This window comes from Xenopus tropicalis, chromosome 2 (assembly GCF_000004195.4).
Source record: "Xenopus tropicalis strain Nigerian chromosome 2, UCB_Xtro_10.0, whole genome shotgun sequence".
In the NCBI taxonomy this organism is placed as follows: Eukaryota; Metazoa; Chordata; class Amphibia; order Anura; family Pipidae; genus Xenopus; species Xenopus tropicalis.
In genome coordinates, this window is record NC_030678.2 from 142,195,961 (window position 1) to 142,221,952 (window position 25,992).

Below are 25,992 nucleotides of genomic sequence, written 5' to 3' on the forward strand. Positions count from 1 at the left end.
AGAACTTGACCGTAGTATTCCGAAATCCCATTTGAAGCCCAATGTTTATATCGCTGTAGAAATCGGAGCCCTGAGCCACCAGCTAGTATAGGTGGGCCAATAGGAATATACAAGTGGAGGAAAAACCTTATCTGAGTTAACGGTAAAACGGTATAATAACCAGGGGCATTACCTAGCTGTTTCGAGGGGTTTGGTTTGTCTAAAAAAAAAAAAAAAAAAAAAAAATTACCTAAAATTGTACATAAACAGATGGGGGGGGGGGGGCTTTTAAAGCTAATCTAGTCACAGCCATTTTTGAATGATAATTTAATGAGAATAAATATATATTTAGTACCAAAATTTCTCATCACTAATTAGTAGCACACACATAATAAAACTCATTCAGTTGGACCTCAGCAGTGCTGCACAAGTAATAGAACAAGCCTGGTTACCCCCTTACTTTTTAAAAAACATTTCACTTTGCTTAGCGCCTTTCTTTAAAGGTAAGTAATTGTTTACAAAAATGCTCTTCACCTAATGGGATAATGCAAATAAAAATATTGTTAGCTCCTAGCCTCTTCCTTTCTTCTCCTTTGGCACAACTGAAGGAGTTGCGGAACATAGGTGTATAGTTACATGAGCTGCCCAGAAATGCCTGTTACCCCACGCAGGTGGTTAATTTCCAACCGAGTTTGACTTGAAATCTGAACCAAAGTCCTTATCTCAAGTAATGGCTCAAACAATTCTGCAACTGTCCAAGTTGCAGAGATCATTATTCACTTGACAAGCATCCTGTTTGGGGACACCCAAGTGCAAACTGCAACTCCAGGGAAATTGCTAGATCTACTTGCAAAGAAATAAACAAGCCATTTGTTGATTCACTCTATTACGGAGTGAAAACCCAAACCTATTATGTTCTAGGTGTACTGGTAAACCCCTTTAAAAAAGAGGCACCATGTGAAAACCATGTTGGGTTTGTGTAAAGGACAAGATAACACTTACCCTTCCCCAATTGGGAAACTGTTGTGACTGCTATTAAATCCTGGAGATGGAGCATTTGACACATAGGTGATTTCTGGCCAAGGTGAGCACTAAAAACAGAAAACAGAACCCATAATCTGATTGGATCAGAACAATTATGCAACATGCCAGTATATATGTTTACAATTTTAGGGTTAATGACTGGTTTAGTAGTGCAAGATATTTTTAGGAGGCAAATGGCAATAACACCACAATGAAATCAGAAGTATAAAAATGCAACATAACGGAGTTAAGAACATTTGCACTTATAGACAGTTTTTATTCTGCACACATGAGCAGCCACCCAAGTAAGCAGAATAACAAGACAAAGTACTGTTCCTGGCAATAGTTTGTTCATTTAATTATATCCAGGCAAATAAAAGATAACATTAGTCTTGTTAGTTGCTTTGACTACCAATTTCCAAACCCCATCTTAGATGTACTTGCCTCTGTGAGGATGGTTGTTTCATAGGAAGGCTGGTATTTCTCCTTTTCCTGAGGTGTCCTCTTCTCCATCTTTTCTCTGTCTGTTTTCTGCTTTCTGTCTGCTCCTTTTGGCTAAAGGATTCCATAACAGATACATAATATTTACATGGCATGCTTAGATTCCTTGTAAAGAAGAAAACAACATTCTTAGTCTAACGTGGAAGTCCTCTAGGAGAACCAGAGTGAGGTACCCCTATGCAATGAGGGCCAACACTGCTGAGCAATACTTATTTAATGCCTGTGTAGGGTATTCAGGAATAACATGCTTCCTATTCACAAGAATGGGAAGCAGCTGCAAGATTCGGGCACATACAGACAACTATAGTCCTCATTGTTAAAAAGCACATTACTGCTTGTGCCATCACCTTCAGTAACACACAGAATCACAGCATATAAAGGCAGAAGCACAAAAAGCTGCCTTAATAATGGCACAAGTATAAGATGTTTCTCTCATAAAATGACAAAAGAGGTTCTCCAACACATATGTACTTCACAGGCCTGCAGTAATAGTGGCAGCACAATAATATGGCAGTATAAGGCATGTCTCATGATATCATACAGTATTGCCCTTTGCTCACACTATCAGTTACTAAGCTGACAAGTGATTTATCTGTTTGTAAACACAAATCACATGTACAAGCAAATACCTACAGGCTTAAGAAATGAAAATGTCACTCCCCTAGGACAGAAGGCAATTAATATTAAATTTTGCTATAAAAGTGAAAAAATATGAAGAGCTGTATGTTTCCTTGGGGCCAGTTCTAATTGGTGCAGCTCTGCTTGCCCGGGCAAAGGCACGTTTGCATAGGTAAGGAAGTTGAAATGAAAATAAAAGCAGGTACATGTTTGACTATTACGTTTGTATAGGTAAGGTGGCTGATGAAAATAAAAGCAGTTACACGTATACATGTGTAACCGAAATGTCTTATAAGAATTAAAAAATAAACTTTATTGTGGAGACTAACATTTTGGCTAGTTCCCTAGCATTTATCAAAGTGAAAGACCTGAACAGAGTAGTGTCTACCAGTAAGGGCCATGGCCCATGGGGAGATAATTCTCCCCAAAATCCCTTCCCGTCAGCAATAAAGCGAATCGCCAGAGGGAAGGCATAAATAATATTCATCACCTTTGTCACACAAAGTTTCTTCCTGTCGGAATGTATGCCTTTCCACTGGAGATTCACTTTACTGCTGGCAGGAAGTGATTTCGGGGAGATTAGTCAAAACCGTTCTCCCCCATGGGCTATGGCCTTTAGGGCCTGGGCAAAAAGACAATGTTTTGTGGCCACTTTAAAAATCTTTCTAAGGGCTCTGGCACACGGGGAGATTAGTCGCCCGCGGCAAAACTCCCTGTTCGCGGGCGACTAATCTCCCCGAGTTGCCTTCCCCCTGCCATCCCACCGGCGAACATGTAAGTCGCCGGCGGGATGGCAGACGCGGCGGCGCGATTTGCGCAAATCACCGGAAAAGACGCGCGAGTTTTTTTCGGCGATTTCCCGAAATCGCCCCGCCGCGTCTGCCATCCCACCGACGACTTACATGTTCGCCGGTGGGATGGCAACTCGGGGAGATTAGTCGCCCGCGGACAGGGAGTTTTGCCGCGGGCGACTAATCTCCCCGTGTGCCAGAGCCGTAAAGCTACATAAGTTTCTCTATCAGTTTCTCACTAGAGATGTACTCAATTAGGAGCAAAGCCAGCTAATTGTGCAACACAGATAGTGAAACTGGCAGAGCTCTCTCATTAGACACGAAATTCCCAAATCAAAAGGCAGGATGTGAATGAAAAGTTGAGGTCAGAACGAGACAGCTTAGACATTCTGGCACATCTCCCAGGTTCCCTGTGAGGTTTGCACGCAATGGCACTGTTACGTAACCTAGTTAAATCCCTCTCTGCTACACCTATTATGGGAGAGGGATGTTATAAACTTACTTGCCCTTAATGAAACATATAAATAGAGGGCATGGAAAAAACTGTACTTTTGGCCAGACTGGCTGAGTGGGGGCGGACAGTTTTTACTGTAGCAAGTCAGGCTGTTCTTCAGCACTGCATGCACACTTAGTGGGTAAGAGCCAATTTAGCTCAGTTCAGAAGCAGGGAAATGCTATTTATATTCAAATGAAAGGAAAGCTCCTGAGGCTAAAAGTTTAAGTCTGGTGAGAAAGCAAACTGTCTAAAGCAGAAAAGCAGCTAAACCAGTTGTGGCTATGAAACCCAGTGTCCCTCCTTAGAGTTAGTGCTGGGATACAAGGAGCATTTAGGTTTCATGTCAGCTAGTAAAGAGTAAAATACAAGACACAAACATTGCGTACTGGCTAACTAAAGTTGGTCATGCACCCTAAGATCCACTTCTTTGTCTAGCTCACTAAATTAACAGCATTTTGAATAATCTGGCCACCAAATGCACTGCTGCAAATCGGCCTGATCTGGTCTTAAGGCCAAAGTCCAACAATCAGATCTGAATGATTTCCAGCTATGTAAAGGCCTGTTGTGATGGATGCATCCATGGCCAGTAAGCAGCCAACTGGGTCTGAAGGAGCTGAGACGGCAGCTTGTTTTTTTTTTTTCTTTTTAACACTGTATACTGAATTTACTACATCAGACAAAAGATTCAGCATCTGTGTAACAGTAATGATCCAGACTTGTTATCCACAGGAGATCACCATCTTGAATTTTGTTAGTGACACTGTACATGCTCAGTGGGCTCTGGGCAGCTGTTTAAAAGCTAAGCTTAGGGGTCGTCACAAAGAATCATGAGGTTTGCCTGTCAGAAAAGCTAAAACTACAGGGCTATTTATTAAATGCTGACGCACAATGCACTGGTTTTGGAGCTGCCATGTACTAATAATCTGGATTAATTCCTAATCAGTCTTGTATCATGATTTTTAGACTCTATATACATTATATTGTGAATCAGTCCCTAAACTTAGGTAAGTGACAGCAGCACAGCATGTGTAGTGAATCAACAGAAAGGAAGATGGGGGGCTACTGGGGGAATATTTGGAGGCAAAGAACGTCACTGCTAAAGGGTCAGGGGTTGCTAAAGGACCCCAAATAATGTTACGCATATCTAGCCTACTTTTTTGTTAAGCTTCAGTTCTCCTTTAATACAGGCAATCACTGCAAACTTAGTTTCCTTTTCGAGCAGATTATCAAAGATGCTAAACTCACGCAGTTACTTTAGCTTCTTGGAACTGCAATGCTTGGCAGACAGGACAAGGCTGAATTTGATACATCGGTCTAGTGATTTCCAAATATTTTCCATTGGGTAAAAGAATCTAAAGTTCACGTTATCTCTATTTTGATCATTAAAGTTCTCAGAAATAAAACCAGGGTTTTAAAATTATATTGTAATTTTTAATGCATGAAATTAAATATTATCCTTTAATAACATAGCACCAACATATCAAGCAGCAGTTTAAAAAGACTGCTCACGTGGACCTTGCAAACTAAGTGGTGTATCATACACTCACACAGAGTAGGGTAAAATTAAATAAAAGCCAATTAAGCTGCCTATTTTAGGAGTGTGGAAGAAAACCTACAGACACAGGTACAGCTAAGAACCCCAGTCCTGCAAAATATCCATCAAAAATTATTCACAAGCATGTGTAAATATGCAATACTCATGCTAGTAATTGGATCTTCTATACAGCAAGCCAGACTATATGGATAGCACAAAGGCTTTTTAAAAAAAGGCTGACACAGATAACCTAAACTGGTAATCGAAAAGGAAAATGAGTGTTACACCTGGCAAGCCATGTTGCTATGCAATTAATAAGCTCGTCATGCAATGGCTGCTATTATTCTCTCTGCAATGTCAACATTTGAATCAAGAATGTCAAATTTGCCTTTCACAAGACAAGGCAGCCAGTTCCTCTGTACCTTGAAGACTTTGATCTGACAGCTGGCAGAGTGTAAATGCTCTGTGTACTCTCCATTCTCATTTTCTTTAAATGTGTCGATCTGAACTCGGAAGGGAACACCTTTCTCACCTCCATGCTTCCTCATGGTGAATTCAGTGCTTATGCAATGAACCTATATTTGGATTTGAAAACAAAGGACAGCAATTTAGACTTCCTTATCCATTCTAAAACATATTTGCCAAATTAAAGGTTTTCTTTAAAGAAAATCATATTACACTGTAATACTCGGCTAAAGCTGGTGGATCGACGAGACGACTGATATCACAGAGGCTGTGGATATCAATCATCTTGTCGATTAGGCAGGTTAATCTACGTCTAGGGCTGTATTGGCAGGTGGAGGTAGTTTACACAGTTACAAACTGAATAGATTTTTTTCTTTATCACACAAAAGTTCATACCTCTTAGCTATAGTATTGACCCCAAACTAGCTAAATGGCTAGTAATGCAATATATGGAAAGCAATTTTGGGCAAGTAACTGTGTTTTAAATGCTGTATGCTCTATAGACTCAAAGCAGCCCCAGACGCAAGTCTGCAGTCAACATTTTTTAGAATTTAAAATGCTGTCTGCTGCCCAATAGAAAATTTGAGTGTTTTTGGCATACTTCAAGAGACAAGGAATATAACGCAACATAGAAGCATATGGTTTGTGTGCACAAGCACTAAATACAGAGTGCACCAAGCAGAAAAGACCAGCTTACTTGAATAAACACTGATGTCCTCTTTGCAGGGTCCCAAAGGAACTCAACGGTATTCAGCTGGGTCGGATTAGCTCTGGGGTCAATGATTCCAACAGACATAGGAATATCTAAAATCATGAAATGAAGATTAAAGAACTTGTTTATTAATAGATAAGCTGGATGTTCTGTATTGCAAACCCATGAGAGTAATGTCTTTCTAGAGTAGTCCATGCTAAACATTCTGAAACTTTTAACTGATATTAAATAACATGATTTAATATTCTATACAGCAATATACAGCTTTCAAATGAGATCCTCCTGATGATCCTAATAATCAGAACTAAAAGAAAGTGAATGCAACTGCCAATGAGTATACCAGCAGATCAGTTTTGACAAATACATTAATATCCAAAAGTGGTGTAGGAGAGTCTGCTGAAATGTACCAAAGGCTCACATACATGCCCATATAGTTAGGTGTAATTATTAAAGTGATCAAGATCAGACACACTGTCTGACCAAATCTGGGCATCTACAGTCAACTTTAGTATCCATCTAAAGTTCTGTAAAGACCTAACCCATGCTACAGTGATGTTAATAGAAAATGTGTATACTTTACATGGATATATTTTACAGGTGAAGGGGTTTAATCAAATCAAGGGGTTTAATTTGACACTATTATAAATTTTATATTATAGATTCATGTGCCTATGGTGCACTGTACTATGGCATGAATGTTTCTAAATCTAAATATTTAAACATCCAGGAAATTGTTTGTGGGATTCCAGAACCTACATTTTCTCATTACCCCCCAAGATATTCTTTTATCTGTAACTGAATAAAAAACAGTTTTTGGAAAATTATGAAACAAGGTTAGATTTTCTCATAAAAAATACTATGGAAAAGAACTGCACCACTGTGCAATTCCAGATGTGATTTGTCTATGACAAATCTGCAGAAGACAAACAGTGATCTTCAAACTATTTTTGGTTTAAACTCCTTTTCATGTCCAGCAGCTGGTCAAGACTAACTTGGTTTTCACCAGGATACATGTATATGAAAAGAATACCTGGGCAGCTAATAAGTGTTCCCCCCAAATCTCACTATAAGTATGACTCTTACTCTAATTGGCCATCAGGCTGTGACATTAGCCAGTTTTCTAGGCCCCTCCTCGTGGGGACAGCAACACAGTTTGGCAACCACTGTCAACCACCGAGGATTGGCACTGAACAGAACAACGACTGCTGTAGAAAATGAAGAGTCTTAGATAAGGCTCAGTAATCAGCATTTGCACATTAACTACCTACCAATGTCAAGTATTCTGTCTCCAGGTCTATTCCACCTCCATCCTTCTAGCTGCTGATGCTCTGTGTACTGTAGGCGGCGGTCATGAAACACCACTCGGAAAATACTCTGAATAAAGCAGGACAGTAAATGGCTTCATTAGTTGTACAGCAGACCAAAGTAAAAGTACTGTAACCTATTAGTGTGTACTTGAAAAAACTATTCTGCACACTAGTGCTGTCCAACTTTTTCCACTGTATTAGTAAATTATAATATATAATGTCTGCATGCTGAATTATAATTCAATAATGAAGTAATGCAAATGTTCTACTGATGCCTTGGACAAACTAAGGCCATTAATACCCCTGATATGGAGCACATACAGCCCACAAGACTCCAGTTAATGCTCTGCCATAACCCAAATTTAATAAAGAAGAAGAAGAGGTTACAGCCTATATATATTTATGTGCCCAAGTGGACTCCACACAATCCATGCAATAACCTGGGTGGATGTAATGTAGATAAATAGTAAAAGCATTTAGAGCCAGATTCATAGAGTACTATTAATAAATAAAACTAGAAAAAAAATCACAAATTACTACTTTATTGCACTCCGTTAAAAAAAGGGGGGTCATTTATCAACACTGGGTAAATTTGACCATGGGCAGGCAGTAACTCATGGTAAAACTCATGGTAAACCTCGTGGTAATTGTTGCATTTATTGGTTGCTGTGGGTTACTTCTGACATGCAGTTGCCCAGGGTTGATAAAGGAATCCCAGTGTGTGAGGAAAAACAAGTTTTTTTAACCCATTTTATACTCAGCTACACATAATGCCAAAATTAATTACTTAAATTACACATACAATGGGTTATACCAGATCTGAGATGGTGTAACAAGTTTTAGGTGCCTGTCTACAATTGAGTCTTTTACCCTTAAGACTTGGGGAGCAACACAAGCCTCATAAAAGTTCATGGAGGTGCCAAATAAGGGCTAGGTTTGGCTATTAGGCAGCCTCTATGCACACTATTTGGCAGTAAATCTTGTTTTTATTCAACCAAAACTTGCCAACAAGTTAGGAATTCAAAAATAACTACCTGGTTTGGGGGCACTGAGAGCAACATCCAAGGGGTTGGTGAGCATCATGTTGCCCCGAGTCACTGGTTGGGGTTCACTGCTTTGGGCAAAAATATATTTTACAAAACTTTCTCTCTCTAGGTGACCTTGTGACTAAAGTGCAAGTTGTTACTTCTGGCCACCTGTAAACTTCCTGTGACATCTACCCAACATTATCTTTATTTCTGCCAATTCAGGTCTCATTGTTGGGCCAAATTAATTAAGTGGGGATTTACACATAAAACCATGACCAATTTAGTTTAGTACAGGATAGGGTCATTTTTATTTTGTCCCCAAGGAAAACACTTCATTTGTGTACTTCGCAAAAAAAAAAAACGGGGGGGGGGGGGGGGGAATGTAGAAAAAAGCAATTATCTGACTAGTAATGGAAAAAATGAACAAACTCACCTTAACCAACTTTCCATTTAATTCTGGCAATTCTCCCATTTTTCTGTTATCCAACATCCTGATTTCATAAGACTGCCCTAAATATAAAGGAAACCCATCAATCAATATCCCTTGCGGGAGGTGAATATTTTCATCCTTCCTCAATATTTCTTACGGCCTATGCACCTCATTACAAAGTTACTCAATTGCCAAGTCCCAACCCCATATACTGTAACTGAATAAGCATCTTGTAATAAATATGGCCCACAAGAATTCATGCAAACTGAATGGACAATTCTATTCCTAATAACCCATGGAAGAGGGTGAATGCCTGTTGCTTTAAGCAGCTGGGTATCAGTGTGGGCTTTACCTAGGGAAATGCTCTTTGACACAAAGCCTTGCAAGGACTGGGGTATTAATGAGTAAAAGCTAAAAAGTCTCTTTAGACAAAGGGCTATTTGTCTGTCACAATTTAATGAACATTAAAAATACAAAAGATTTGACAGGACATACCATTTATTACATTTTGAAGTACAAACAAAACGGGAATTATGTGCAAATGCATTTTGGACATTTGGGTAGTATACCCCCCACCTTCCCTCATTTAATGTCCAGATACTTCTGGCTATAAAGTGTACATGTGAAACTCAAATGTCTCTGAAATGATACTATTAAAATTGTTCTAGAAGTGGCATTATGAGAAAGGGGTGTATATACCTTTAAATTATACACTAAAAAAGTTTAAATGTTGACTTCCCGGGTATTGAACAAGCACATTCTGGTACAAAAGGGGCCCCCACTACAGGAAGCATTATACCAACAGAACTATGAGAACACAAAGGCAATTGTGGCCAGAGAGGCCTTAGAGACTACAATTACATTCTCCAGCTTGTCTGAATGCAGCCCTAGGAAAGTAATATATTATGGGACGTCATTGCATATAGCCAATGTATGTTTGCAGAATTAACATCACAGGTTTGGAATTCACGGAAAGCATTTCTAACACAGCTGGGAGCCTGCAAACTACTTCCAGATTTTAAGGCAAATAACCGGTATACTGCATAAGACATTCTCTGCTACCCTAAATACTGTTAACATTTTGAGCTCTCACATTTTCCTACAAAAGGTTTATTTTTTTAATCTGAAACCTACATTTCAACATGACACCTAATAAGACTGCAGGGAAGGATGCTCAGCGGTACTGTGACATGCAAGGGCGAGCGGGTCACTGCTTCGCAGAAGGTAAAGTGGACATTTAGGCTTGCTTAGTACTAGGAACCTGGCACAGACCAAAGGTACTGTTACACAGGAGGGATCCCATGTATACTTTTCTGCACAAAATAGCAGCATATGCTATTTGCTGACTGGTTGTTATTGGTTACTAGACCTGGAGCTCACTTTGTACCCTTTGTTAGATTGCCCTCATAATCTGGCATACATATACCACTAAGGGGCACATTTACTAACCCACGAACGGGCCGAATGCGTCCGATTGCGTTTTTTTCGTAATGATCGGTAATTTTGCGATTTTTTTTCGGCGTCTTTACGATTTTTGCGTAAAAACGCGAGTTTTTCGGCGTCTTTACGATTTTTGCGTAAAAACGCGAGTTTTTCGTAGCCATTACGAAAGTTGCGCAAAGTCGCGATTTTTTCGTAGCGTTAAAACTTGCGTGAAACGTTGCGCCTTTTAAGTTTTAACGCTACGAAAAAGGCGCGACTGCGCGCAAGTGTTAACGCTACGAAAAAATCGCGACTTTGCGCAACTTTCGCAATGGATACGAAAAACTCGCGTTTTTACGCAAAAATCGTAAAGACGCCGAAAAACTCGCGTTTTTACGCAAAAATCGTAAAGACGCCGAAAAAGTCGCAAAAAATACGAAAAAGTCGCAAAATGTTCGTTTCCAATCGGAATTTTTCCAATTCGGATTCGAAATCGTGTCTTAGTAAATCAGCCCCTAAGTGTATAAAACTCATTTTCAGACCATTTTTTAGTACATGCTGGTTAGACAATCCTGACCAGTATATTTGCATCGTGGATATCGCTCTGTGTCTATTAGACATGCTTGGAAATTTTAGTTGGGGTAGCTTAAAGAAGCACTGACATTGGGAGATGTGTTTAGAAGCTTTCCATAAGAATAGTATGAGCCTTTTGTTTGTATCCTCTTATCCACTAAACTGTACATAAGTGGTAGCTTGCCTACCTAATGAATAATCTATCCCAAAAATTTTTGTGGGAAAGATTAAAATCATCAGCTTTAGTGTGAGCAGTCTTTGTGCTGGAAGGAATGGTGCAGCTTCTGGGAAATGTTGGTATGCTGCTTGCTTTCAGCATCTGACTTCAGGCAACCAAGTAACTGTTCTTCACATAAGGCTTCACACTTCCTCAGCTCAAAGCCATTTTGTGGTACAGTATACAATCAGGTCCCCTTTGAGTTCACAAAAAAAGTTGTGGTACGTGAAAAACGTGATCAATACAATACAATATCAAATCAATACATCCTGCTACAATTCACAGGATATCCAAGAAAAATAGTTAGTATGCTAACCCTCTCATCCACTACTTGGGTCCCTCCAAGGAGAATGGCCCAGTTTCGGAACATTTAGTGATACAACTCACTCCACAGGCACTCATGTGCCACCCAAAAACAACATGCACACCAGGCATAGCATTGCTAACCCCCTGTATTAATCTATTCTACTGTACAGTGCTGCATAAGTAGGTAGTGCTTTATAAGATATACATATGCATACATACATTATTGGTCTTGGTACAACCAATCATTGCTATGTAATATCTATATAAAGCCTTCTCCTTCCTTACCTAATGGCTTGATGGCTGAGGTCTGTTCTTGTTTCTAGTTTCAGTCTTGCCTTGCTCCAATTTTTCCTACCCCCTGCCTTCCCTAATACAGTGCATTACATTTTGGGCCAAAATCTTTGTGAAAGACTATACTGTCCAGTTCCAGTTTTTAAGGACTAATTGCAGGTGCTTCCCATGATGCACGCTTGGATTAGCACTACTTTGTGCACAAATGAATATAATGAATGCGTGCTTAAAGTGCAGACTGCAAACTTTAACATGTAGTCCCCTACTTTTCCAAGGACCAAAAGGAATTGAACTGACCCTCATTAATTAACAGTTAGGCAGGTAAAATATCTGGAGTTGATTTAAAGTGTGGAATTGGCAGCTGTTGCTGTATACTCTCAAGATGAGGCCCAATGAGCTGTCAATCTGAGTAAAGCAGGCCATCATTAGAATAGCCCAGCAACACAAAAAGGCCTGGATGACTAGTGAAGACAACTGTACTGGTCGATCACAGAACTCTTCCCATGGCGAAAAAAAAAACAAACACTCAAAACATCTCACTAAGTGAAAAACACTCTCCAGTAGGTAGGCAAATTGTCAAAGTTGACAGTCAAGAGAAGATTTTATTAAAAGGTGAATTCTGACGCATATATGTAAAAACTGTACTGAGTGCTACACAGTACAGTTAGACAATTCCCTAAAATCATACTGCAATAGCAGCCCAAGAGCTTCTAAAGCCAAAGTAGTTGAATATTCTTCAATGGGTGAGTAAAGGTGGCCATACAGGTTAAGATCCACTCGCTTGGCGACCACCTACGTGTGGGCAATATCGGGTGAATTCAGGCTAATTCGGTCATTTCGCCCTGGGGCTAAACAATCAAATTAGAACGCCAGTAATAGGCGCAATAGTTTGGGGACCGCATCAACGAGCCGATGGTTGTAACTGTAATTCCAATGACTAAATGGCTCATATGATCCTTTTCTTATACCCCTTGAAATAAAACTTTAGGCTGACATCCCACAGAGCATGTTAGTTGCCCATGTTGTCTCCTATCACGGGTAACAAAAATGCCCTTCCACCGACACAAATAGGAACTGCTGGTGGAAAGGCCTTTGCATTGCTTTGGTTTGGTTTTCCGAAGTTGTGGCAACCTCTTGCAGGCAACTTTACACGACTCCAGAATACAATGCAAAGGCCGTTCCTATTGTTGCCGGTGGAAATGCATTTTGGAGTGGTTAGTAGCCTGCAATATCAGAGATATATCAAGCTCTGTGGGACTTAACTGTGTATTTTATGGCTCTTGAACATTTATATTGAGCTTGGCTAGTTCAAAAGCCATAAAATAATGCAGTCACAGTGCTATAGTGTTCCAGAAGTGACACTGACAACATAGCGGGTAGTTAAGTATAAAAGCTTTAACCAGCTATGCTTGTCCCCGGGAGTAGCCAGTGTGTGCGGAATTGCTGCTGTTCATTTCCCACTGAGGTCCGACTGAAGCAATGTCCCCCTGGTACCTTGGCTCGGATTGACTGGTTGACTGCAGTGGTCACTGAGGAACAATTAATTAGGAGCAGCTAATGTAAGAGTCTTACCTTGATTGAGATATGTCAGAGTCTCTTCGTGGAGTTTTACAGCTGGAGAGGTAGCAGTGCAAAGCACATACTGGAAAGGCAGGATTTTGTTTTCATTCTCAGACGGCAGGCTAGATTCTTCTTGCTTGAATATAGGCAAGGCAAGCACATCACTGAAAAAATAAAAACATAAAATAATAAAATATATGAAGCACTTATATGCATATAGCATGTTTTTCCATTGAGGCGCTCTCCTGTTCATATACCAGCCTCTCATTCAAACCACTTCCTGGTTGCTAAGGAAATTAGAACCCTAGCAGCCAGATAGGTGCTGAAACTCAAAAAAAAAAAACATCCAATAAAAAAAAATGAAGACCAGTTGCAAATTGTCTCAGAATATTACTCTCTAAATGATCATAAATTTTACTCAAAGGTGTACCCCCTTAAACAAAATTGAGTATAGAATATATAGGTTTGGTAACAAAGCCAAAATGTTGACTGCATCTTGTTGATCATGTTAATCGTTACATATAAACCAGGATTAAAAAAAAATTATGTGGAAATCTAGAAATGTCACAGCACTAAAAATACCAAACCCACATGAAGGAGAGGCATGCCAAGTAGCCCTTAAAATAGGAAATGTGTAACAAACCTCAACCTAAAATTGTTTCCTTGGCAAAAGGTAGCTCAAACCTTAAGGTAATTCTGTATGAAAGAAGTGCTAAGCTACCCACGTGCATATTGGCTGAACGATGTTTTCAAATAATTGTCACAATTAGTACAAGAAGCAAAATAAGTATATGCACTTTTAAAGAATAGCCAGAAACTGCAATAATTAGCCTCTGTATACCCTTCAAATCAGCAGTCTAAAGCAGGCCAATTAGCCATGTGTAAGCCATGCACAGGCCACCAGGTCACTTGAACTCATTTGTTTAATCTGCTTCTGCATTAGCCTGGAAGGCATTGTTGTCATCAAAGTTGACCAGACATGAGCCGAGTGCAGTCATACCCAACTGATTAGCCTTACATTTCAAGGTGGGTCAAAATGTTGAATTAGGTCAACAGACAGCTTATACCTTTCCATTTTGTTCTAGCAACTTTATTGCAACCACAATACAGTGGACACCCAATTGTGAAGCTCATCTAAAAGTCAAATAAACTGAAGAAATACTTATACATGTATGGCAAGAACAGAGTTTAGATTCTTTTGATTAATACCAAGAAAAAGAAATATAGCACCCATTAGCACTTACAGACAGATAACGATTAGATACACACACATACACACACACATATACACACACAGGTATGAGAACAAATACAAGGTATAAAAAAATTAAAAGATAACATTTTGGCATCTAAGACATTTCAGACAAACCCCATCCTTTAGGTCTGAGGTTGTTCTCAGGCAATGTCTGTGAAGAGTTAATATATTAACTGGTTGAATTACCACAGGACTAGATAACTTTCAGCAGCTACATCACCATGGAAACTAAACTGCTAGCAACATGGTTTGAGGGGGAGCTAGGGCAGAGATAAAGACACTGCTTTACGCTAGAGAAAGGTGATATTACACAAGGTGTGTGCATTTTGGCAGTATTACACTGTGCACCAAAGCCCATCTGGTGTGTCCCCACTCCTCATGATCTCCTTTACTAAGCACCAGAAACCTGTCTCCAAATGTCAAGACTATCGGCACAACCCCAGATAGATGACACCAGTATAAAATACGGTAGCAAGCAGGTCAATAAACATGACAACCGATCAAATACACAAAATATAAAAGTGGGAAGAGATGATCTAAATATGGCTTCCAAATACACAACCTTGAGGAACATGACTAAAGTGGATCTAGAAGGTATCTGTCTGGCATCTGGATACAGCAAAAGCGGATATCACTAGTAACTTTGTTAACTACCTCCAGCTTTGTTATTATTATTAACATTTATTTATAAAGCGCCAACATTTTCAGCAGTGCTGTACAATAATTGGGTTTCATACAATGGACATACAGAGTAACATATCAATAACCGATTCAAGAGGTGAAGAGAGCCCTGCCCAAAAGAGCTTACAATGTTCTCCCCTGTTGCTCCTGCTCTAGCTATATACCCATATCTATCTAATTAGTGAGTTTGGGTGGATAAAGAGGCCACCGCTGGGCACATCATACACACACAAAAGTTTTTCTGCAAGGCCAAGAATCAGTACCATGTGGCATCAGCCTTAAACTAACCCCAAAACAAGATCTGAAGCCCAAATACTGGCTACTTCAAGAATTCATTTGACACCTATCCACACCCTGCACAACTTTTCGGGGAGGTGCGTAACCCAATCCCTTCCGCAGGGTGGGTTACACACCTCCCCAAAACATTGTGCAGGGTGTAAATACATATAAGACTTCAGCACAGTAATACACACACTTATTTTTGTATTTCAAGAGGATTTACACCATTCGTCTCATATATATGTACCAGAGTTCATTAAACATTGGCAACAAAATAGTATCAACATCTTCGGTATTGTGGACATGGTTAGTACAATACAGAACCTATTATACCTTATGGCTTTGCTTGATAATTCCTCAGATAAACATACTGCAATAATGCTACCTTGGGCCCTTTTCTGTGATTCTTTAAAACAAATCAGTAGAACAATATAACTATTCATTCACTATACCAGTGCTGTGCCACTCTGCCTGCCCTTTGCTGCCTGTGTGCCATACTCTGCCTGCCCTACCCTGCCTGTGTGTGCCATACTCTGCCTGCCCTATGTTGCCTGTGTGTGCGCCATACTTTGCCTGCCCTATGCTGCCTGTGTGTGCCATACTCTGCCTGCCCTATGCTGCCTGTGTGTGCCATACTTTGCCTGCCCTATGCTGCCTGTGTGCCATACTCTGCCGTGCCTTACCTTGCCTGCGTGTGCCATACTCTGCCTGCCCTACCTTGCCTGTGTGTGCCATACTCTGCCTGCCCTATGCTGCCCGTGTGTGCCATATTCTGCCTTGCCCTATGCTGTCTGTGCTGTGCTACCACCATTAATGTGGGTATGGTTTCAAAAGCTTTTGCGATAACATGGGTGTGGTTTGAAGAGGGTGCAGTTTAAAAAAAGGGGAGTGGTCAAAACTGGCTTCCATTATCGGCCCTCCATCATGTGGGCCAGAAAAATTTCGGCCCTGTGTACCACAGAAGTTGGACAGCACTGCACTATACTAACCTTTCCCTACCCTCTACATGTCTATACATGTTACAGTATTTGTTATGAATAAAGACTATGGATGGATGATCAAGGATACCGTAAGGTGCTCATTGTAACCACATTTATTAAACTTAAAGACATTACCTAAAAAAGTAAAGCTGTTCATACACTGGCTTATTAAAGCTGCCAACTGTGCCAGTGCATGGTGCCAACCAATTAAGCCTGCCCAACTGATATCTGAATATTTCCACCTATGTGATTTACAACTAGGTGGTTGTCAAAACACTAGAACTTGCCTCTTTAGCTTCCATGGTAATACATGTGCTAGCTAAGGAACTATCACTTAGAACCCACCAAGCTGAAAATCGCAAAGATGGCAAAACACTAAACCTCATCCATGTGTCACTGTGTTAACACAGTCCAACAGTTTCCATGTAGCATGCAAAATAGTTGACATACTACATGTTTGTTGGCTGGATTATATTAAATTGATGATATCATCTGGAGCCGATTGGCAGAAATAGATACATACCGGTAATAACTTGGATGGCCACCATTTAGATACCCCCCTGTATTAGGGTATTTATTTCTGCAGAAGTTATTTATGTTATACTGCAATGCATACATTCTCCATAGACCACTGCAGAATGAACACCAGGACTATGCATTATAAATAGTTAATGATCATTGATGGGAGAAGGGATTTTTATCCATTTTTTTTTGCTGGAGAAGAATGCCCAAAGTTACAATCCTACCTGGCTTTATGTAAATCAGCATTTATGTTTTACTAGCAGCAATTTACAATAATCCCACTGGGGATTCAACTTTAGACGTTTAGTTACCCACACTGGAGGAAATTAAATAAGAGACAAAACATCCCGTCTGCCATTACCCTTAAGCAAAGGGCAAATACAAGGCTCGATAAACAGATATCAGCGGTGTCCAGCTTTTTCCGTGAACTTGTCTTATGATTTAACATAATGACATGCTGCAGCTTTAAAAATGTGCTATTACCTTTATAAATTCCTTTTTCTGCAAGATGTTTCTAAATTGGCGCCTATATGTAGCCAAGGTATCTGCTCATCTCCCCTGAAGCTTCTATAATGGAAAGATCTAAAGCTGGCACTTTTAAAGGGATTACGGTAAAGTATAAGAGATATAATTTTAACATTTCCCCAACTAAAACTGTTCCTCTGGGCGCAAAGGAAACTGCAAACACATATGATCATGTTACTTCTAGATTGCAGAAGTATGCCAAGCCCAGTATAATCCCCTAGCATTGATTTTTATGATCATATTTTTTGCTAATTTGGTGAACTGCAAAAATCTCTTCTTAGTCTGAATGTGCCCACCAAGTTGCCTCTACTGCTCAGACCTGCAAGGTGGCCTGGGTTCCTTACTAATGCCTTGTATTATGAGCAAATCATTTGCCACAATATAAAGCGTTTCATACCCTCAAATCCACCACCTTCCTTCCGTTTACTTGTATTTCACACCACAGCATCCAATCACTCCACCTTGCCCAGACATAGCCAGTAATACACTAAGGTTTCCCATAAACTCAACAAGACAGAATTTATCTGCAATGTCCGAATAAAATTGATAGTATATATATATATATATATATATACACAAATGTGTAAATTCATTTATTTAAATTAAAGAAACCCCCCCACACTGGAGACAAATTCTTATACTGAAAGCTTGCATCTCAGAGTTAATCGCCTCCAAACTTGAATTCACTGTGTTTGTACTCATTCAGCCTTGGGATGTGGATCTTGCTTAGTATAGCACATTTCTAAGAGCATTCTGTGACAGTTGTTTCATTGCACAAGGGGGAAAGCAACATTCCACTGCGCTGGAGTACCCACCCGCCTACAGCCATTTTTTTTTTATAGTATTTATGACCTTTTTCTCAGTTACTAGCTTAGCCTTATCTAAAATGAGAAGCGTAATTAGTGAAAAGGCAATAAATAGCTTTAAACTGTGTAGAACTAATGGCTGCTGCTTAAAATTATTCATGCCTAAAGTCATAAATAAAATACATTCTTTATGGTGCAATTTGTTACAGGAGATGCTCACCCAAATAAAAAAAAATATTTTTTTAAGATCTAAATACATTTCCATTTTATTCCTAAGCAGCTTTTACCGGCCCTTGCACGGCCACCTTTACTTTTTCTTTCATCTGTTTCCAACTACTTGTTCTACTGAAAAATTAAAGGAGAAGTAACACAAACTTTTAAGTAAAAAATCTATTCTACCCTGCTCCAATAATTGCCCTATGCTTCACAGCTTTATTATTTTAAATGCTTTATAAGAAAATACCTTGTAAAAACGTTGCATCTGGCTCTCGGCCAGAAAAGATCACAGTTGCCACAATGCTTTGCACACTTCCTTGATTGCCCTTATGTTAATCGCAAAACATTGAAGGCATTTTGGTTACTGAAGTCTTGGCTGGAATGAAGCTGACTTAAAGGAAAAGTAACACTAACATTTTTTAAGTAAAAGAATCTATTCTACCCTGCTCCAATAATTGCCCTATCCTTCCAAGCGTTTATTGTTTTATATGCTTTATTAGAAAATACCTTGTAAAAACTTTGTATCCGGTCATTTCAAATATGGCGATACGGCCATCCAGAGCAATTGATCGATCCTAGCCTTCCTTCTGTACAGGAAGGAGTCAGGCTAGGAGAAGATGTCGATCACCAGCATCTTATCTCTCTGTGGGGCATTAGCATTAAGCTTACCATACACAGTATGATACTCCCACCTACGGGCTACCGAAAACCAGGCTGTCTGGGTCAAAACCAGACACGTGGCAACCCTATATGAGTATATATATATATATATATGTGCACTGGGGTTCTTTTAGAGGAATTGAACTTGATGGATTTTTTTTTTCCAACCCTACTTAACTATGTAATTATGGTTGCACTATGCATGGTAATTAAATCCAATCTGTAGCCATACAGCTAGAGTTAAGGTGGCCATACACGTGGCGATCTGACGATGTTTCGTACGACCATCGGTCGCACGAAACATCGTAAGATCCGCCACACACCATTCAGGGCTGAATCGGCAGGCAAGGAGGTAGAAACAATAGGATTTCTACCTCCTTCTGCCGATTCAGCTCTGAAGGGAGAATTTTGGTCAGGCGCCTTCTATGGCGCCCGATCAAAATTTTCAAACTGGTCTGATCGGCGAGTCGTCCGATATCAGCAGCTTCCTGCGATATCAGTCGACTCGCCGACATGCCATACACGCACCGATTATCGTACGAAACGAGGTTTCGTACGATAATATCAGTGCGTGTATGGCCACCTTTAGGCTAATGAGGTTAGTAGTGGTAAAGCTGCAGGGTTGTACTATTAGGCAATCCAGTGTAATGTCACAGATAACATCTTGGCTTGCCTCAACAGTTTATGCTTAAGAAACACTTGTGTGGGCTCACAATTATTGTCCCGATAATTTTTGTACCATGGTGAGCGGTCGTTTAGTTGATCGGACAAGCTAGAAAATAACAACAAAATCTGTGGATGTACTGTGTATCTCACAATATCCTTGGGGGACTTGCAATGAATTGTTCAGAACATTCATTTCATGTTCAGAACATCCTTATTTTTATCCTACAATTTCAAATGAATGTTAGTTTTAGAATGTTGCATTTAAACATACAATCGATATACAAAGGTTTGTCAGATGGCAGACTAAAATCAGAACTTGTTTGGCCACCTTAAGGCAGTTATGTAGGCTATGTAGGGGTAGCAGTGGTGTAATAATAAACGGCCTCCACTCCCTCCTGTGTCTGCACTGAGTGGCACTGCATTGGCCTGGCTGCAGACACATAAAGCCAATAAAAGCTAATGCTTCTTCTTGGTAAGTACAGATAAATACCTACACAAGATAGATTAGATCTCTTTTTAGGGCCCTAATGTCATGTCCCAGAGCTCCACCCTGCAACAACTATTTCTTGGCCTCATGATCCACTTTTCTACTTCCTTTCATGCAGCAGGGGTGCTGGTGTTAAACCCCACGGAACCATGATGTTGGCACCACTTATTACACCACTGCTGCCCCTACATAGTACAACCAACTCTGGGGGTTGATTCTGCTGCTGCATCTGTTTTTTTAGGTGACCATGCCACCAACGATATCATAACACCGAACAGAATTACACAGCTTTGTTAGAAGTGGCCACATTAAAGCGTAATATGATTGTGATCCAATTTAGACACATATCTATTAATACATGATTATGATCTAAGCATGAATGCTTATATCAAAGTCAGGGGCTTTTAAAAAAAAAAAAAAAAAAAAAAGATACAGGGATCATTTTTTGCATACCTGAGCCATGTTAAAAAAAATTTAAGAAATTATGAACACATAAAAATAAGGCTTATATTTGACTATTTGTCCGATTACTAGAGGCGCAGTTGTTAAAGAGAAGTGGCTACCTGGCTGAGCTGCTAGAGAATTTGATACACAACTAGTTCTACAACTTTGACAATGGTTAACATATCTTTGAAGACACATCTGTACTGTAAACATTCAACAAACTCAAAGAGCTCAGAACAAAAACAAAAATGCTATCAGCTCATCTTGCCTAGGATGGAAACTCCAATACAGCCCAATTCTAAAAGACTAAAAGGCTAAAAAGTTCAGGCACACAGGAATTCCCCATAGGTCACTTGTACCTGATGGCAAGACACTAACCTGCTATTGCCATATGAAAATGCACGAATGACCTGCTGCTACTCCTGCCAGTATGCACTATAGCCTAAGAAGCACCCAGCAGTGCTGCCTTTTATTTATTATCTCTGTTAGGCTTTAAACATTGACACGGAAAGGGACAGTTTCAGGTGCTTCTCCCTGGCTTAAATAAACTGGTGGAGAAAACTGCCTGGTGTGCCATCAGCCTAAGAGCTGTGGCACATGGGGAGATTAGTCGCCCGCGCCAAATCTCCCTTGTCGCAGGCAACAAATATCCCCGAAATGCCATCCCACCGGCGAAAATGTAAATAGCTGGTGGGATGGCATACACGGCACCTCGATTTCCCCGAAAACACGGAAGTTTCCTCTCAAGGCAATTTACATACTCGCCGGTGGGATGGTATTTCGGGGAGACTAGTCGCCCGCGACAAGGGAGATTTGACGTGGGCGACTAATCTCCTCGTCTGCCACAGCCCTAAGGGCAGTGGCACACGGGGAGATTAGTCGCCCACAATAAATTTTTGCTACTACGGGTGACTAATCTCCCCAACATGCCATCCCACTGAAGTCATCCAAAGTTTCCTTGCAAAGCAAGGCTACTAATCTGCCTGTGTGCCACTGCCCTAAAGGTGCAACAGAGATAAAATTTTAAGACTGCTTTAAAATTTATTTTTATTAAAAAAAATAAATAGCAATAAAATTGAGTTAATTATAAATTATCAACTTCGGTGCCATGAAACCAATGTTTTATCAATAGATGCACTGGGTACAAAACTACATTACCCTTTGCATATTTATATAAATGTATTAAAACAGTAAATAAGAGTCATTTAAAGAGATACAGGTATGGGATCCCTTACCCGGAAACCTGTTATCCAGAAAGTTCCGAATGACGGAAAGGCCATCTCCCATGGACTCCATTATAAGCACTGTATCATTACTTTTGTCAGACTGACACATTTCAGACATGGCTGCTTTAGTGATGTTGAACAGAAGGGCTCGGCAAACATATAACAGGCTTTGCTTCTGCATCAGACAGTGGTCCAGACTCATGCCTGAAGTTTATGCCCAACACCCAAGCCTGGCATCACTGCTACACCATGACTAAAGAAAGCTTTTCAAAGAAATACTGACATCCTGTAAATACCTAGCATGTTGCAGTATCCCTTTAAATGTCACTACAACCCACGACTGTCCTAGATAAAATCCACAGGCCACATGTAGCCTTGAAAGGGATAATGGAGGTCTCAAACTTGCCCAAGGGCTAAATCCAAAATGTTAAGAATTTAGAATTTAAATTGAGCAATTGAGTCAATTCAAGAAATACCAAAGTGATTTTAAATGCACAGCATGCCTGCTACGCTTCTGCAAATCTCACGTAGTGCAACTCCACAGCCACCCCCACCAGGCTTGTTCTACTGCATATTTGGTGAGAATCATATACTCACAATCCTGTGCATGGCATGCACATTTACTCAAAGTGTACTAAATTAGGCAGAAAAAGATATACAACCGTCTAAGAGAACATGGGTAGAACAACAAATTTGTACTTTTAAAGTAAAACCAAAAGATGTCATTTTAGGAAGAGTGCTCCCAAATAAACAGTACAGACCACTGTCTCTGGCCACCTTGTGTGAAGTCATGCTCTCAGTCTGACACAGTAATCAGAATAAAAATAGTTCAACAAGAGAATGACTAAAATTATAAAAATAAAGAATTGTTTTAGTGCCTCTTGCTCACCTCCTTCTACATTAAAATACAGGTATGGGATCCCTCAACCAGAAAGCTCTGACAGCAAGTTTATCTCAATTTTTTTTTCGCTGTAATCTTAAAACAGTATCTTGTACTTGAAAGTAACTAAGCTGCACAACTCCATATTGGTGGCAAAACAATCCTATTGGGTTTACTTTATGTTTAAATGATTTTTAGCAGATTTAAGGTACAGAATTTAATTACAGAAAGATCCCTTTATCCAGAAATCACCAGGCCCCGAACAGCCCAGATAATTGATCCTATACTGGTCTAATAGCCTCACAAAAAGTTCAGAAGGAGTTAAAGATTGAGTTTGATATATAGATGTGCATATTTTTATATAAATAACAGAGAAGCACTTTATAAGTAAATAAGCTTAGACTGTCAAGGTTGGGGTTGTTTTCTCTGGAAAAAAGGCGCTTGCGAGGGGACATGATTACTCTGTACAAGTACATTAGAGGGGATTATAGGCAGATAGGGGATGTTCTTATTTTTCCCCATAAAAACGATCAGCGTACCAGAGGTCACCCCTTTCGATTAGAGGAATGGAATTGGTTTTTCACAGTGAGGGCAGTGAGGTTAGGGAATGCCCTTCCTAGTGTTAATACCTGTTCATCTGACCTGAAAATAAAATCACCTTTTCACTTTTTGTAACAAGGTCGTGCTGCAGTTTGATTTTTCTGTAATGCCTTTAAAGAGGGGGTTGGATGAGTTCTTGAACAAGCATAGTATTTAAGGCTATTGTGATACTAATATCTACAGTTAGTATTGATGTTGGTATATAGGGTTTATGTACGTGAGTGTATAGATAGGTCAGTATGGGTCTGTATGCGAGTGTATAGATAGGTCAGTATGGGTCTGTATGTGAGTGTATAGATAGGTCAGTGTGGGTCTGTATGTGAGTGTATAGATGGGTCAGTGTGGGTCTGTATGTGAGTGTATAGATGGGTCTGTATGTGAGTGTATAGATAGGTCAGTGTGGGTCTGTATGTGAGTGGATAGATAGGCCAGTGTGGGTCTGTATGTGAGTGTATAGATAGGTCAGTGTGGGTCTGTATGTGAGTGTATAGATAGGTCAGTGTGGGTCTGTATGTGAGTGTATAGATAGGTCAGTATGGGTCTGTATGTGAGTGTATAGATGGGTCAGTATGGGTCTGTATGTGAGTGTATAGATGGGTCAGTATGGGTCTGTATGTGAGTGGATAGAGAGGTCAGTATGGGTCTGTATGTGAGTGGATAGAGAGGTCAGTATGGGTCTGTATGTGAGTGGATAGATAGGTCAGTATGGGTCTGTATGTGAGTGGATAGAGAGGTCAGTATGGGTCTGTATGTGAGTGGATAGAGAGGTCAGTATGGGTCTGTATGTGAGTGGATAGATAGGTCAGTATGGGTCTGTATGTGAGTGGATAGATAGGTCAGTATGGGTCTGTATGTGAGTGTATAGATGGGTCAGTATGGGTTTGTGGGTGCTGGGTTTACTTGGAAGGGTTGAACTTGATGGACTATGGTCTTTTTTCAACCCTATGTAACTATATGTAAGCAGTTAATTTACTTTTCTGTCCCCTCAACATAAACTAGCAAAGGCATGGGCAACTAATAACCAGAGTCTTAACTAAGCAAACAAATTTATTTTATCGACTTTCTCTTTTTAATTATAAGATATATGCACTTGTTGATAACTATAATGCATAAACCCATGTTGGGTCAACACTAGGTTAAGGAGCAGTACAATACAATGCAATTGAAGGTAAAGTCATGCTAGCTGACCCAACAGGACCTCGAACAGAAACTTGCGGCACGGCAGCCAGTGGCACACACAGGAATTACAGACACAATACAGAGAGCGCCTGGGGCACACACAGCAGCCCGACACTCTGCAGCTCTCACCTTCTATGGAATCTGCACTGTGACTAGTGGGGCGCCAGTGCCAGTTATTGGGGCACCCAATGCCTAAGGACTAAAGTGCACAGCCTGATGCACGGAATTATTTTACAGGAGCCCCATCTCTGCCGGGCACCAAACCAACAGCAGCTGGACATTCCCATACAGCCCTAATATCCGCGCTTACCTCATGCTGTAGGCACCAGCGCCAAGTTCCTGCCCGATCCCAGATAAACTGGCATCAAAGTCTTGCACCAAGCCAGACTCGATCACTTCGTCCGCCAGCGGTAACTTCAATGCCCAGGCCATGGTTCCACAGAGCCCCTTATCCTCAGCAAAAGTGACGCAGCTGTGTGGGCCGAAGCCTGGCAGTGCCCAGCGGGAATATCACAAGGCGCTGCGATCCTGCCCGCTAACGCATAGCTCGGTCAGCTGCACCCTCAGCGTTCCGACTGAGAGCATTCAGAATGGAAACTCGCACTCACAGCATCCTCGCACTCTGCGTGTTCGGTTCCCACCTCATTCAGCAGCGGAGCCGTCACACAGCGCTAATTGGCTATCACTTATACAAAGGAACCGCTCTGAGGCTCCTTAGGAGATCATGGTTGCTGGTGTCTTGGGAGCGAGCAGCACAAGCAGGAGGCTAACTTCCGGTTCCAGACGCTCATTCGGAAGTTCTAAGCGGGGAGGGGCTACAAACAGCTGTAATGCGGAAGCGCTGGGCGGGCGAGCTAATGCCGGCCAACCAACCCCCTGACAAGAGGCTCAGGCAAGAAACTGCAGCGGGGCCCGACGCAGCGCGTAGTCTGACGCGCATAACCACGCCCAAGCTACAGCAACCAACCAATCAGATGGAAAGGACGCCATACTATTGGCACCGGGATTTGTAGAGTGTGCAGTAAGCTAAAAGAAATAAGAGGAGATTGGTTGGTTTTGTTGAGGGGCGTGCACTTAGTCTGTGTGGTAAAGCGAGGGAGTTACAGTGGTTGCTTTAAATTGAATTTGAGGCTGTCACGTTGCTGCCTGTAACTCTTGCTTAGCTTTGATTGGCGGGTTCAATGCTGGAAATGCAAACATTTGCAGTTGGTCTTTGAATGCTCAATTGTAGAAAAAAGCACCTTAGCACTCAAAGTTAATATCAAGGTGAATTTCCCCTTTAAAATGCAACACAAAGCTGACATTTAATTTAGACAGCATATTTGTTAATTAG

The 25,992-nt window shown here is 40.6% G+C and overlaps 1 protein-coding gene across 2 annotated transcripts in view; it reads right to left on the reverse strand.

Annotated features, from left to right (window-relative positions):
• tfcp2 (transcription factor CP2) overlaps window positions 1-25,549 on the reverse strand; it is a 39,670-nt gene extending 14,121 nt beyond the window's left edge. Inside the window, exons 1-9 of one of the 2 annotated variants that reach the window (XM_012956682.3) lie at window positions 24,970-25,549; window positions 13,266-13,417; window positions 8,888-8,964; window positions 7,388-7,493; window positions 6,105-6,211; window positions 5,365-5,517; window positions 1,447-1,557; window positions 982-1,070; window positions 173-199 (exon numbers count right to left, since the gene is read on the reverse strand). In XM_012956682.3, the coding sequence (XP_012812136.1) occupies window positions 173-199; window positions 982-1,070; window positions 1,447-1,557; window positions 5,365-5,517; window positions 6,105-6,211; window positions 7,388-7,493; window positions 8,888-8,964; window positions 13,266-13,417; window positions 24,970-25,091 (944 nt within the window). In that variant the 5' untranslated portion in view covers window positions 25,092-25,549. 2 annotated transcript variants of the gene reach the window in all.
• Window positions 25,550-25,992: the final 443 nt, after the last annotated feature.